The sequence below is a fragment of the Heliconius melpomene genome, chromosome 21, assembly GCF_056956725.1.
Source record: "Heliconius melpomene rosina isolate 202511_hmr_F chromosome 21, ASM5695672v1, whole genome shotgun sequence".
In the NCBI taxonomy this organism is placed as follows: Eukaryota; Metazoa; Arthropoda; class Insecta; order Lepidoptera; family Nymphalidae; genus Heliconius; species Heliconius melpomene.
In genome coordinates, this window is record NC_140409.1 from 8,760,469 (window position 1) to 8,776,238 (window position 15,770).

Below are 15,770 nucleotides of genomic sequence, written 5' to 3' on the forward strand. Positions count from 1 at the left end.
AGGAGCAAAAAAGAAAAAAAAGGAAGAAGTGTTTTTACCCTTGAAAAGGTAACTTTTCATTCTAGGGTCCCTCTCCCTACTACTTGCTACGCGAAGAACCGTAAAAAGTAAGAAAAAAGGATAATAGAGTATTTTCGAGACTCGACTTTCAACGTAACTATCGGAGCCATCTACTGTTAAGGATGTGAATCTTGCATAATGAATTCGAACCAACTTCTTAAGACACGGTGTTGCATATATATATTTATTTATATACTTAAAAGTAAAAATACTAAAACCTCTAAAAAATATACTTTACTATATTTTAATCCCTCGGGAAAAATATACCTTTTACAAAATTATATGTATTTGGGAGTTATCTGGGGATATCAGAAGCGTGCGACTAAAGGAAACGCAACTATTGTGAGTTCAATTTCCACTCGTAGGATTGAGAAATTTAATATTTTCATTTGCTTGCCCTGGTAACGAGGCAAAGCGTGCGTTGATTTCTACTACTCAAAACGCAATACCTTAAGAATTCGGTGGAAAGTGGGGAACGCATGTTCCTAATAGGGAACATAGTGTCTTAAAAGTTCCCAGGTTCCCTATATCTACCCTTCTATGTGCGATATAAAGCGTGAAGCTGAGCTGAGCGTGAGGTAAAAATAACACAAAATTAACTAGGGCAACTACCCTTTTGGACACGGATACTTGCGGGTTTTTTTTTGAATTATCAAATCATTGACTTCACCAAGATTATTTATCTTAAAACACGATTTCACACTTTCAGTAAAATCTCCAAAACGTCCCATGTTCTTGCTTCAAGCTACTTTAATGATACCGAATGTATCTGTAAAGCCAACTCTTGAAGAAATACAAGAAGTTCTTGTCTTAGGTGGAAAACATATATCAGGATTATCTAAGGGAGTAGCCCAGTGGACTGGGGGGAAAGCAAATAAGGTAACTTGTAAATATTGTATAATAAGAGATTAAGAAATTCACACACGATTATCATTTTTATTTTGTCGCTCTAGTAACAAGACAACAAACCACGGTGTTGATTTCCCCCACTCAACACAAAACATTTCGAAGATAAAGTGAGAAACGGAGTGGACATAGCTTAAGTATAAAAATATGAAGTTATGAGATCCTTTAAATTAAACAATTTACGATGATGATTTTCAAGTCATAGTTAAGTAAATATTTGAACCAGATATAATATATTCCCAACTACTACTTCAACGATATTTTTGACTAAGTTTGTATAAAATAAGATGTAATTTTGTTATTACTAATTGAATGTCTCTTTTTTTCCAATTGTGGTGTCAATTGTTGTGACTTGTCTACTGATCTGCACTGTTCACTTGTGGCATTCGACGGTGTTATTGTCTGCTAAAACACTTCCAATATCAATGCTGAAACGCTTTATGTCTTTGTTATAAACACTTGATGTTGCTTATTTTTTACATGTAAATAACACCATCCTTTTTTATTTCTATTTAATAATAAATTTATTTGCTGCAAATGCCTCCCTTTGGCACGCTTCGTCCCATTAGATTAGTTGGAAAAAGCTAGCAGGTCACCAATCGAACCAATTGTTCGATGTAGTCACCAAGCTTGACGGGCAGGTCCATTCAGCAGCAGTGCCGATGAACTTGACGCCAAAATCTATGAAAATGGCGGATACTATGAAAATAAAGCGAAAAAAATATTATCGACTGGAATCTGAAGAGAAACCAGTATTTCCGTTTCAACAGAAAAATTTTTACAATCATATAATGGAAAATAAGGAAATAATAAAAACTCTAACACACTTGTCTATGTGCACTCAAAACGTTAAATCGGTAAATATTTAGCGTTTTTTTTTAATTTAGATTATATATAGAAATAGCTCATATTTATAGCTTTTATATGATATTTTAATAGGAGCTTAACACACTTGTAAAACGATGGCGCCCATATCATTACTTATGGAAATGTGAAAAGACTCTACGTCAATTATTAGCTTGGAATCTTAATGATTTTGAACTCGCTCTTAAAAGACACAGCGAACTCGAAGCCAAGTTGGCAACTGAACCAGATGTGTTAATCATTGGGAATTGCTTAGCAGTGTCAACAGAAAAATTAAAATTGGGACTCAACACGGAGCTTAAAAGTAAACAACATTTTTAAATTTCGTTTATAAAATTTAGTATACAAATATTTCACTTAGGCTTTTGTAAATTATTCTTAAAAATATATATTTTATTTTAGATGGGACATATCGCATTAGTCAAGCAATGCGTAAAAAATATAAACGGGAAATGGACTATGTGTATGCCATAATGAACGATTTAGAACGTAAATTAGAAAGACCTATTCGCGATCTAGACGATGTTAGAACTGTTATGGAAACGTTAAAAAAAATTAGGGAGCAAGAAGTCGATATGGAGTTAAAAATTGATCCAGTAGAAGTATGAAATTAAAAAACTTTGTATAAACGCACTAATTTTGACCTTGCAGCTCACAAATAAATACAAATCAATGATTATCATCTGTTCTAGATTATAATTATTTTGTACTTGTACCTTACTACGCCTCTAGAATGACCTGATGAAGATCGTTCACTTTCTTTTTCTGTAGTTAATTAGAATGATACAATATTAAAATATTTAGATGTGACATTAAGTTGAATTTTAATTCAGAATATTAAATGTGAATGTTTTCAAGCTATCAATCAAAAATATTTTAATGTTTTCAGGAAGCATTTAATGTTATAACTCGTTATGAGTTACCAGTAAGTAAAGAGGATATGGAACAAATTGACAATCTACGATATAGTTGGCAACAACTACAAGCTACAGCTCTCGCATCTCACGTTCAGTTGCTTAAAATGCAGCCTCAATTTGAAGATGATTTGAAAAATAATTTGAACAAATTTAGAGATGATAATACCGACTATTGTCATGAATATCGTTATGCTGGACCTATGCAGCCAGGTCTAAGTCCGAGAGAAGCTTCAGATCGATTAATATTATTTCAGGTAAAACATTATTACAATATGAAATTATTATTATGTATTTTTAACTTAAATTACATACAAAATATTGTACAAAAAGGAAAAAAGTTGAGGTTATATCGCTATTGAGAGGTTAAAAGTGATTTTGATGCTGGGCCGCTCTTTTTATCAAGCATCCCACTGATCTTTACTGATTCTCTATCTCTCAACAATTTGTGACTAACCTTGTCTTAGTATTGTCTTAGGTGGAAGGTTTGAAAAGTGGGTATTCATAATTATTACTTTCTATATTTTCCTACATACAATAAATAGTTATTAAACAACAACATGTCTAACTTATTGCTCATGTACATTGTACTACTAGGCAATAGTTGCTTTTATGTTGTAAATTATCAATATTAACGTTGTGTTACAGAACCGCTTCGATGGTATGTGGCGTAAGTTACAGACATATCAAAATGGTGAAGAACTGTTTGGCCTTCCTCATACAGAATACCCAGAACTAGCGCAAATAAGAAAAGAGTTAAATCTTTTGCAAAAATTATACAAGCTTTACAATGATGTTATAGACAGAGTCAGCAGTTACTATGACATACCTTGGGGTGATGTAAATATAGAAGAAATAAATAATGAGCTTATGGAATTTCAGAATAGATGTAGAAAATTACCTAAAGGGTACGTAGTAATTTATGGTTTCTTCTTTCTAGCTAAATGTTATCTTTTTAATTTTATAAAAATAAACAAGACGATGTTTAACATTATTTTTATGTATGTATGTAATATACATTATTTTTTTAGTCTGAAAGAATGGCCAGCTTTCTATGCTTTAAAGAAAACAATAGATGATTTCAATGACATGTGCCCGCTTCTGGAGCTGATGGCAAATAGGGCAATGAAACCACGCCACTGGCAAAGAATAATGGAAGTAACGAAATATATATTTGAACTTGAAAATGAAGATTTCTGCCTAAAAAATATTTTAGAGGCTCCATTGTTACAACATAAAGAAGATATTGAGGTATATACACTTATTTACCAATTTAAATATCAATTTATACATAATGTAAAAAGTCGTCTAGTTTTTCTGTTATCAATGGTTCAGCCGGTCATTTTTTATTACGATATATTCAGTTTTATTGAGGAATTCGAATGAAATAGCCTATTTATATTAATTGGTAACTAATTGTATTTAAAGATATATATGTATATATATAATTTTCATAGGATATTTGTATATCAGCAATGAAGGAAAAAGATATTGAAGCAAAATTGCGACAGGTAACTAACGAGTGGTCTGTTCACGAGCTGACATTTCAAACTTTTAATAATCGAGGAGAACTGCTTCTTAGAGGTGATACAACCGCTGAAACAATTGGCCAACTAGAGGATAGCTTGATGATACTGGGCTCACTACTATCTAACAGGTTCATTAAAATATTTTAAAATATTAAAATTGTTTTTTTTTAGACATTACTTGAATAGATTTTTTTATTTTAAGGTTCTTAAGGTTTGTCAAATTACGTTTCATATATATATATATATATATATATGAAATTAACATGCACACCTAGTTTTATATACTTTTTCTTTTTAATGCAGATATAATGCTCCGTTCAGAAAACAAATTCAACAATGGCTATATGATTTGCAAAGTACCAATGAAATTCTTGAGAGATGGCTTCTTGTTCAAAATATGTGGGTATATCTTGAAGCTGTATTTGTTGGAGGTGATATTGCGAAGCAACTGCCTAAAGAAGCAAAAAGATTTTCTAAGATAGATAAATCTTGGCAAAAAATTATGCAAAGGGCTCATGAAACACCCGGCGTAGTGTCATGTTGTGTTGGAGACGATCTTTTAAGACAGCTACTACCGCACTTACAAGAGCAGCTAGAGCTATGTCAAAAAAGTTTAAGTGGTTACCTAGAGAAAAAAAGGACAATGTTTCCTCGATTCTTCTTTGTATCTGATCCGGCTTTACTGGAAATCCTTGGTCAAGCTTCTGATTCCCACACTATACAAAATCATCTTTTATCGATTTTCGATAATATACGATATGTTAAATTTCATGATATAGGTACGTCATACTTATCATATTTAAAGCCTAATAAATAAAATTAAATAATAAATGTATATAACATTTTTATAATCCACTTTTATAGAATATAATAAAATGATAGCAATAGTATCTTCTGAGGGAGAAGAAATAAAGCTAGAACGTCCTGTCCGAGCTGAGGGTTCAGTAGAAACGTGGCTTACATCATTATTACAATCCGCCCAAAGCAGCTTACACTCAATTATTCGGAATGCAGTGTCGTTGATTAATGATCCATCATTTAATCTACTTTTGTTTTTAGATAAAATGCCAGCACAGGTGACATATATATTGATTAGATTCTATAATTGAAAAAAAAAAGAAAACTTTTTATATTTATATGCATTTTTTTAGATCGGGCTCTTGGGCATCCAAATAATTTGGACGAGAGATGCAGAACTCGCATTAATGCAAGCTAGACAAGACAAAAAAATTATGATCGATACAAACAATAAATTTTTGGAACTTTTAAATACTCTTATAGATCAAACAACAAGAGATTTAATAAAAATTGAACGTACTAAATTTGAAACATTAATTACTATACATGTCCATCAAAGAGATATATTTGATATGCTGGTAAAATATTATTTCATTATGTATGCAATGCAACATAAAATATTTATTTTATTTAAAATAATAATACATCGTTCAAAAAACATAATATTATTTTTAGTGCCGGTTAAATGTTCGTTCAGCAAACGACTTTGAGTGGTTAAAACAATGTCGGTTTTATTTCAAAGAAGATGCTGATAAGACGTGGATATCAGTAACGGATGTTACATTCATATATCAAAATGAATATTTAGGCTGTACAGAGAGACTAGTTATTACACCGTTAACAGATCGGTAAATATATAAATCCGATATACAGGGTGTCCCAGGAGTCAACGATAAAACGAAACCAGGTGATAGACCAAGTCGTGACAGTTATGAGAAAAATATAAAAAAAAATCTAAGCTAGAATGTATCGGAAAAGATACCAAAATGCTGACCGTCATCCCGATTATCGTGTATTTCGATTTTTCTCTCTTCAACAAAGAAGTAATCCAGCAAGTGTCGTACCATTTTGGAATCCAGATTAGATGCGCCAACTTTTAAAGTTACTTGCAAAAACAGTGTAGTACATTTTTTTTATAGTACAGTCGGTTAAAGTTGGGTGTAGTAAATATTTTGAATTTAATGTTTGGCAAAAACACCACAATTTATTGAAAACTGATGCAGGTATGTTTAAATCTTAAACTGTAACTCACAGAAGGGTTACTCATGATTACATTACAGAAAAAAAAATGAAGAAAGAGTAATATTTGTAGTCCTGGGACTTGAAAAACTATCACAGGGTGTCGGTTTTTCCGATATTTTTTAAAATCAATATAATATGAAAAATACACGACAAAGATTTTTTTTTATATTTTTCTCATAACTGTCACGACTTGGTCTATCACCTGGTTTCGTTTTATCGTTGACTCCTGGGACACCCTGTATATACATTGTTATTTTATAACTAATAGTATAAAAATATTTTTGAGTAAATTAGTTATTTTATAAATTATATTCTTTTTTATCATACAGCTGTTACATTACATTGGCACAAGCCTTAGCCATGAGTATGGGTGGAGCGCCCTGTGGTCCTGCGGGTACGGGTAAAACTGAAACAGTTAAAGACATGGGAAAAACGCTAGCCAAATACGTTGTCGTATTTAACTGCTCTGATCAAATGGACTACAGGTATTATTTTTCTCCTTAAAATAAAAAGGCGATACGCGTTAGTGACACTAAAAATTATTTCTTTTTTCTTTCTGCCTTTTAGAGGTTTAGGCCGAATTTACAAAGGTTTAGCTCAATCCGGATCGTGGGGTTGCTTTGATGAATTCAATCGAATCGAGCTTCCTGTATTATCAGTAGCGGCTCAACAAGTCGCAGTTGTCCTTGCGGCGAAAAAAGAAAAGAAAAAATCTTTCTTATTTACTGATGGAGATATGTCGGAAATGTGTCCAGAATTTGGGATATTTATAACTATGGTAAAATTTTTATTACTTAATCATTCTCTAAACCATTATATATAATTTATATTATATACACAAGATATGTACTTAAACTAGTAATAGTTGTGTAAATAAATGCTCATATATATTTTTTTCTTATTAGAATCCTGGCTACGCTGGACGTAAAGAATTACCAGAAAATTTAAAAATCCAATTCCGGACTGTTGCAATGATGGTACCGGATCGTCAAATAATTATAAGAGTTAAACTAGCATCTTGTGGCTTTCTTGAAAATATAACCTTGGCTCGCAAGTTTTACACATTATACAAGTTATGTGAAGAACAACTCACGAAACAGGTGATTGTTAAATGTAGTTGTGTAATTAATTTTAATAAGAAATACATATTTTCAATTACAAGTAAAATTTTATTTAGGTACATTACGATTTTGGCCTACGAAATATTCTTTCGGTTCTTCGAACACTCGGCGCTGTGAAACGAGTCAACACTAAAGACAATGAAAGCACAATTGTTATGAGAGTATTAAGAGACATGAACTTATCAAAACTAATTGATGAAGATGAACCACTTTTCATTTCATTAGTCGCTGATCTATTCCCTAATCAGTCTTTGGAGAAAACAATGTATTCAGATCTTGAAGACGCTATAAGAAAACAAGTAGAGTTGAATGGTTTGATTTATCACCCGCCTTGGGTCTTAAAGATAATACAGGTAAAGTTAAAATTAAAACTAAGTTATCTTTACTGTGTAACTTTATATATAACATTTATTTTAATTTACGAGTCCTTCGTGACGCAGAGGCACAAGCGCGGGACTGTAAATATTCATTAATGTTTTAATTTCTTTGCTCTATTACCAAGGTAAAGTGCGCTGTTGAGTGCGCCATTCAAGACGCAATGACTCAAAATCGGCGGGGAAACGGATTGTCTTAACACTAGGTTCCCTCCGGCTTCCCTGCTATATGGGGGCACAGCTTGAAGCTCATTTGATTTTATTTTAGTTATACGAGACTCAACGTGTTCGTCACGGGATAATGACTCTTGGACCACCAGGCGCTGGAAAAACAACATGTATTCATACTCTAATGGATGCTCTTTCAGATATAGAAGATCCACATAGGTAAGAAATACTTGTATTATTTATATATCTGCAGAAAGCTTGATATAAAATTATTATACCAAAGTGTTCCCAATTAATCTAAATAGCAAATTATCCCATGAAAATGTGTTTGTTGAAGGGAAATGCGTATGAACCCAAAAGCAATTACAGCTGCACAAATGTTTGGACGTCTTGATGTAGCTACTAATGATTGGACAGACGGTATATTCTCTGCTCTCTGGAGAAAGACACTAAAACTAAAAACTGGAGAACACATTTGGTTAGTACTCGATGGGCCAGTGGATAGTATATGGATAGAAAATCTTAACTCTGTACTCGATGATAACAAAACATTGACTTTAGCTAATGGTGATCGTTTAACAATGGCCCCTACCTCAAAAATAATTTTCGAACCTGAAAATATTGATAACGCTTCCCCAGCGACTGTTTCTCGTAATGGAATGGTTTATATGAGCTCCTCGGGCTTAGATTGGGAACCAGGTATGTATTTTATATAATAATATAAATGTAATACTTAGTATAAGGATTGTGTAAAAATATATTTTACATAAATGAAAAGCATTTTTCATTTTTCATTTATCCTCCGGAAAGGCAAATTCAAAGAATGAAAATAAAATTATATCATAAATGTACAATTTGCAATATACACCTATATTTTTTTATCTATTATTTTTGAAGGCCATTGCGGTGCAGTGTCAGCACATGCGTGTGACAAGGCAAAGCGCGACGTTGTGTTCCGCCACTCAACGCGCAATGCCTTGAAAATTCGTTGTAAAGTGTTTCTTCTGCTTACCCTGCTATGTGCGGGATACAACGTTATATTATATATTATCTTTTTAGTTCTAAACGCGTGGCTGAAAACCCGTTCGCCGCGAGAAGCAGAAGTATTTAGTACACTATTTCAGCAAACGTTTCCAAATATATATACGTGGTGCACTCAAAACCTAATATTTAGCATGCGAGTGCTTCAAAGTAATATTGTGTTCCAAATGCTTAATCTATTGGAAGGCTTAGTTCCGCCACAAATCGTTGAGGATGAGGATAGCTCTGCAAGTAAATCTATCAACGGTGATATGGATGATGAAGACGAAAAAGAAAAAGTTGAAGAAATTATCTTATTTACTCATGAACATTTACATAAGACATATATTTTTTCATTAATTTGGGGGTTTGGCTGTCTATTAGAGACTGAAGATAGATTTCGATTCGATAAGTATATTAAATCTACTTTTCATGAAATACTTGATCTTCCTAGACACCCAAATAATAAACCAAGCATTTTATTTGATTTTTACGTTAAGCATCCTGGCAAATGGGAATTGTGGGATGATTTAATGACAAATTATTTATATCCTGACTCTGCTACTCCAGACTATTCCAATATTCTAATACCAATAGTTGATAATGTTCGAATTAATTATTTAATCCATTGTATCGCTAAGCAAGGAAAAGCTGTGCTACTACTGGGTGAACAGGGTTCTGCCAAAACTGTAATGATGAAGGCTTACATGAAAAATGCAAACCCAGAACAATTTATGGGCCGATCTTTTAATTTTTCATCAGCTACAAGTCCATATCAGTTTCAAAAAACAATAGAAAGCTACGTGGAAAAAAGAAGTGGCATGACTTTTGGACCTCCTGGCGGAAAGAAAATGTTAGTTTTCATTGATGATATTAATTTGCCGCAAATTAATGAATGGGGTGATCAAATTACAAATGAAATAGTTAGACAAACGATGAGTATGGGTGGTTTCTATAGCTTGGAAAAACCTGGTGACTTTACTACAATAGTCGATATACAATTTTTAGGTGCTATGGGCCAACCAGGTACACTTTTTTAAAATAACATACATATATTATTTGTCTACTTTATAAGAAATAAAATTTTATCTTGTTGATTTCTACACAGGTGGCGGAAGGAATGACATCCCTGCTAGATTAAAACGACAATTCGCAATATTTAATTGTCCCTTGCCTAATAATGATTCCATTGATAAAATTTTTAAAGTTATAGGTGAAGGTCATTACAATGCCAAAAGAGGTTTTACAATAGAAGTGAGATCACTTATAAAAAAAATCATACCGTTAACCAGGGAACTATGGACACGAACAAGAAAAAATTTATTGCCTACTCCAGCAAAATTTCACTATGTTTTTTCGCTTCGTGATTTATCTAGGGTATGGCAAGGTATGATCGGTACTTTACCTACTGTAATTGAATCGGAAAAATGTCTCATGCTTCTATGGAAGCACGAGTGCTCCAGAGTGTTTTCTGATCGATTTACACATCAAAGTGATAAGGATTGGTTTAACAATTCATTATATAATATTACCGAAGAAATTTTAGGACCAGAATATAAAAAAATGATGGAAAAAGATCCGGTATTTGTAGACTTTATGAGGTACGTACAAACAAATTTATTGATACCTTTTTTCTATTACTTGTCCTAATATAATTTATTTATCTAAAGAGATGCTCCGGAACCAACTGGCGAAGAAGGTGAAGATGCTGACATGGAACTACCCAAAGTTTATGAACCTGTTTTTGATTATGCAGAATTAAGAGATCGTTTGGAAATGTTCCTATCACAATTCAATGAAATGGTTCGAGGTTCGGGAATGGATCTTGTATTTTTCCCCGATGCAATGTTACATTTGGTGAAAATATCTAGAGTTATACGCCACCCACGAGGAAATGTTATGTTAGTTGGTGTAGGTGGGTCTGGTAAACAATCTTTAACAAAATTATCTACGTTCATCGCAGGGTATAGATCGTTTCAAATAGCATTAACAAGATCATATAATGTTGGAAATTTCTTGGAAGATCTAAAGTTGCTTTATCGTTCGTGTGGTGTCCAAGGAAAAGGTACAACATTTATATTCACCGATTTAGATATTAAAGAAGAAGGTTTTCTCGAATATCTTAATAATATTTTGTCATCTGGCGTAATTTCAAATTTATTTACAAAAGATGAACAACAAGAAATAATCTCAGAGTTAACACCAGTTATGAAACGTGAAAATCAAAAACGAACTTTAACTAATGAATTAGTTATGGAGTATTTTTTGAACAGAACATGTCAAAATCTTCATGTGGTTTTATGTTTCTCACCTGTAAGTAAACATTTTCATTTTGTCTTCTAATTACAGATGTAAACAATATTTATTTAATTGAAGATTCTTTTAGGTAAGCGAAGCATTTAGATATAGAGCATTACGTTTTCCTGCTCTTATATCAGGTTGCACCATAGATTGGTTTCAACCATGGCCCAAAGATGCTCTCGTATCTGTTGCTGATCATTTTCTAACAGATTTTGAAATTGAATGTACAATAGAAGTTAAAAAAGAACTTGTAACCGTCTTAGGCACTATACAAGATGTCGTATCGACAGTATCTTCAGAATATTTTCAACGATTTCGACGATCCTCTCATGTCACACCCAAATCATATCTAAGTTTTATCGGTGGATATAAAACAATTTATCAAATGAAACAAAAAGAATTAGGAGATGGTGCGTTAAGGATGGATACGGGCTTAGAAAAACTACGGGAAGCGTCTATATCTGTTGAAGTTTTAAAAAAAGATCTAGCTGTTATGGAACAGGATTTAGCTTTGGCTTCAGAAAAGGCTGATCGAGTTCTTTCCGAGGTCACTGATCGAGCGATGCAGGCCGAAATTGTTAAAAATCAAGTTCAAATTGTCAAAGAGAAGGCAGAAGCTCTAGTGGCTTTTATAGCAGAAGAAAAAGAAAAAGCTGAAATAAAATTAGAAGCTGCTAAGCCAGCGCTAGAAGAAGCAGAAGCTGCTCTAAATACAATTAAACCAGCACATATAGCAACGGTTAGAAAATTAGGTCGTCCACCTCATCTTATTATGAGAATTATGGACTGCGTATTAATTCTTTTTCAAAGAAGATTACATCCGCTAATTCCTGATACAGCTGCACCATGTCCTAAGCCTTCATGGGCTGAGTCTTTAAAAGTAAGTATTTAATATAGGCTTATAATATATCAAAACAGTGGTAATATATTATATATATTTATTTTAATAAACAATTATTGTATGTGCTGATATAAGCAATGTGTAATAAAAAGTAAAAAACACACATATTATATACACGTTTATTATAATATCAATTGAAACTATATAAATTAATTTGTACATTAAACAATATCTATATTTAAAAAAATATTTAAAATATTTTTTATTACGCGACGCTCTTAACTCTTAAACATAAGGAGTACAATTGGTCAATAAATAAGGGAAGAAACATCCTTCATGGGAAGGAGCTCGAAGTAGTGCCTGGGACTTTTGACCAAAGTGCAACCTACATTACTAAAAGCCATTTACGACACATTAAGACGAATTGGGAAACGAAAGTATCTTAATGGGAACGGTTATTTACAAGTAACAATGTGCTCTTCAATTACAAGCAACAATGAATCTATAGATGCGTCACAAGCCGAACGTTAGGCCGATCGTGCCTCTACATCGCTTGTTACGAGCTCTTACTGGTACGCTCGGATCAGGTGGAATGTACCAATACGTCATGTTTTTTCCGGGCGTGCTACCGGTATTTATATCGATAACTCTATAAGTGATAACTCTATAAATCGTTATAGAGTTATCACATCAAACAAAATGAGACTAAGAAAATACTTCCTTTTATTACGGTTAAATAACATTATTTCACTTAATTCTTAAATATTAGCAAAAGAGTACTTAATTTTACGTGTCTGCACAGTTGTGCTTGCGTGTTTCTAAATACTATAATATATTGATTTTAAATATAAGTTATATATACATATTATAATCTCTATAATATATATTTTAGATGATGGCAAGTACTACTTTTCTACTTCAACTACAGAATTATCCAAAAGATATAATAAATAATGAAATGGTTGAACATCTTGTACCATATTTTGAGATGGAAGATTATAATATGGATACTGCAAAGCGAGTTTGTGGTGATGTAGCCGGCTTATTGTCATGGACTAAAGCAATGGCATTTTTCCACAGTGTCAATAAAGAAGTGTTACCTTTAAAGGCCAGTTTAATGTTGCAGGAGGCAAGGTTAAAGGTAACAGTAATTTTTAAGTATTTTTATAAATTGTTACAATAAAATTTGCGAAACAATGTATTAAAGTACGAATAATAAGTCGTAATAAATAATCAAAAATTAAAATATATTATTCAATAGAAAAAATATATCTATATTGTTGTATTATTATTTTAAGGTTGCAATGGAAGATTTAGCATCAGCTGAAAGACAACTGGAAGATCGTGAGATGTCTCTTAGAAAAGTCAAGGAACAATATGAAACTGCTGTTTCCGAAAAGCAGCAATTAACCGATGCCGCCAATATTTGTTTAAGAAAAATGACAGCGGCAACTCAATTAATTAATGGTTTAGGAGGAGAAAAAATAAGATGGACTCAACAAAGTAAAGAATTCAAAAAACAACTGGGAAGATTAGTTGGAGATGTCGTGCTAGCTACAGGTTTCTTATCGTATTGTGGTCCGTATAATCAAGAGTTCAGAAATAGCTTGTTTAATACTTGGATGGAAATATTAAAAAGTAAACAAATACCAGTGACAGATAATTTAAACATTACAAATATGTTAGTAGAAAATGCGACAATATCCGAATGGACTCTTCAAGGACTACCAAATGATGATTTATCTGTTCAAAATGCTTTAATTGTGACTAAATCAAGCTCTTATCCTCTTTTAGTGGACCCTCAAAGCCAAGGCAAAAATTGGATCAAAAACAAAGAATCGTCAAATGAACTCCAAATTACCTCTCTAAATCATAAATATTTCCGAACTCATTTAGAAGACAGTTTATCGTTAGGAAGGCCTTTATTAATAGAGGACGTGGGGGTAGAATTGGATCCAGTCATAGATAACGTGCTTGAAAAGAATTTCATTAAATCTGGTTCAATAGAAAAAGTTATAGTTGGTGACAAAGAATGTGATGTTATGCCTGGTTTTATGTTGTATATAACTACTAAGTTACCAAATCCTGCTTATTCTCCTGAAATAAGCGCAAAAACGTCTATTATTGATTTTACAGTAACAATGCAAGGCTTAGAAGATCAATTACTTGGAAGAGTTATATTGATGGAAAAATCTGACCTTGAAGAAGAACGAGTAGCTCTTTTTGAATCAGTAATGAAAAATCAAAGGAGTATGAAAGAATTAGAAAGTAATTTGCTATGTCGTTTGACTTCTTCTGTGGGGTCTTTAGTAGATGATGAAGCTTTGATTCAGGTTTTACAAATCACAAAATCCACAGCTGAGGAAGTTAATGAAAAATTAAAAGTTGCAGAAGTGACTGAGAAGAAGATTATAAAAGCGAGGGAAGAATTTAGAGCAGTAGCAGCAAGAGGTTCTATACTGTATTTTTTGATTGTTGAAATGAGCAATGTTAATATTATGTACCAAAACTCTTTAAAACAGTTTCTTAATATATTTGATAACTCCATAACAAAATCTGCTAAAAGTAATATTACAGAAGAGAGGATTAATATTATTCTTAAATACTTAACTCACGAAGTATGGGCATTTACATTACGTAGTTTATATGAAAGACATAAATCTTTATTTACACTCATGCTCGCTATGAAAATAGATTGTCAACGAGGACTCATATCTCATGATGAATTTATGGCCTTTGTAAAAGGAGGAGCATCGCTAGACTTGAATGCAGTTACGCCAAAACCATTTAGATGGATTCTGGATATAACATGGCTTAATCTTGTTGAAATCAGTAAAATTAAATATTTCTCTGAGGTATTGAGCAAAGTAAGTAACTTGCATCATATTGGTATATGTGTTAATATTGTATTTTGTAAAATTATATTTTTTTAAAGATAACCACGAATGAAAAGGAATGGCGAGTTTGGTATGAAAAAGCAAAGCCAGAAGAAGAAATTATTCCCAGTGGGTTTCATGAAAGTCTTGATGTTTTCCGAAAACTCCTTCTTATAAGATCTTGGAGCCCGGATAGAACACTTTCCCAAGCAAGAAAATATATAGTTGGTTAGTTTTTTTAAAATCTGCATCGTTAATATAGTAATATCTGCTTCGTTAACATATTTCATTATCTAGTTTTTTTACTAACGTAAACTATAATATTCGAATAGATTCTCTCGGTTCAGAATATGGCGAAGGATGTATTCTTAATTTAGAAACAACGTGGGCGGAATCAGAACCGCGCACTCCACTGATCTGCATATTGTCTATCGGATCAGATCCATCTGCTCAAATTGCATCACTAGCAAAATCCAAAGAAATAGGTAACATTTTACACTATTTATTTTACTTTCAAATTTTACTTATAATGCTACGTGGATGTTTTTTTCTCTTTGAGGAAAATAAATATATATAATTCCTAGTATATTAAACGTTAATAAGAATAGAAACAAACAAAAAATATCTCCCATATTAATTAGTAAAAATGTAAAAAAAAAATTGTTATCTTATAATAATAATAATATGGTAATAATACGAAGTACGATACCTATGTAATATTTTTTTAGCAAAATAGAGTTCTTTTTTCACTCATTA

General features: G+C 32.3%; 1 protein-coding gene across 1 annotated transcript in view; it reads left to right on the plus strand.

Annotated features, from left to right (window-relative positions):
* Positions 1 to 15,770, plus strand: part of Dhc1 (dynein axonemal heavy chain 1) — a 56,720-nt gene that overhangs the window by 38,008 nt on the left and 2,942 nt on the right. Inside the window, exons 18-42 of the mRNA XM_085206644.1 lie at positions 770 to 939; positions 1,906 to 2,134; positions 2,233 to 2,432; positions 2,720 to 3,001; positions 3,393 to 3,652; positions 3,776 to 3,995; positions 4,202 to 4,401; positions 4,577 to 5,052; positions 5,138 to 5,349; positions 5,425 to 5,649; positions 5,747 to 5,919; positions 6,643 to 6,798; positions 6,881 to 7,091; positions 7,219 to 7,413; positions 7,491 to 7,787; positions 8,077 to 8,195; positions 8,314 to 8,675; positions 9,036 to 10,022; positions 10,105 to 10,597; positions 10,667 to 11,309; positions 11,383 to 12,177; positions 13,031 to 13,279; positions 13,437 to 15,005; positions 15,074 to 15,242; positions 15,347 to 15,499. Coding sequence (XP_085062770.1) covers positions 770 to 939; positions 1,906 to 2,134; positions 2,233 to 2,432; positions 2,720 to 3,001; positions 3,393 to 3,652; positions 3,776 to 3,995; positions 4,202 to 4,401; positions 4,577 to 5,052; positions 5,138 to 5,349; positions 5,425 to 5,649; positions 5,747 to 5,919; positions 6,643 to 6,798; positions 6,881 to 7,091; positions 7,219 to 7,413; positions 7,491 to 7,787; positions 8,077 to 8,195; positions 8,314 to 8,675; positions 9,036 to 10,022; positions 10,105 to 10,597; positions 10,667 to 11,309; positions 11,383 to 12,177; positions 13,031 to 13,279; positions 13,437 to 15,005; positions 15,074 to 15,242; positions 15,347 to 15,499 — 9,045 coding nt within the window. The remainder of the gene's footprint in view (positions 1 to 769; positions 940 to 1,905; positions 2,135 to 2,232; positions 2,433 to 2,719; positions 3,002 to 3,392; positions 3,653 to 3,775; positions 3,996 to 4,201; positions 4,402 to 4,576; positions 5,053 to 5,137; positions 5,350 to 5,424; positions 5,650 to 5,746; positions 5,920 to 6,642; positions 6,799 to 6,880; positions 7,092 to 7,218; positions 7,414 to 7,490; positions 7,788 to 8,076; positions 8,196 to 8,313; positions 8,676 to 9,035; positions 10,023 to 10,104; positions 10,598 to 10,666; positions 11,310 to 11,382; positions 12,178 to 13,030; positions 13,280 to 13,436; positions 15,006 to 15,073; positions 15,243 to 15,346; positions 15,500 to 15,770) is intronic.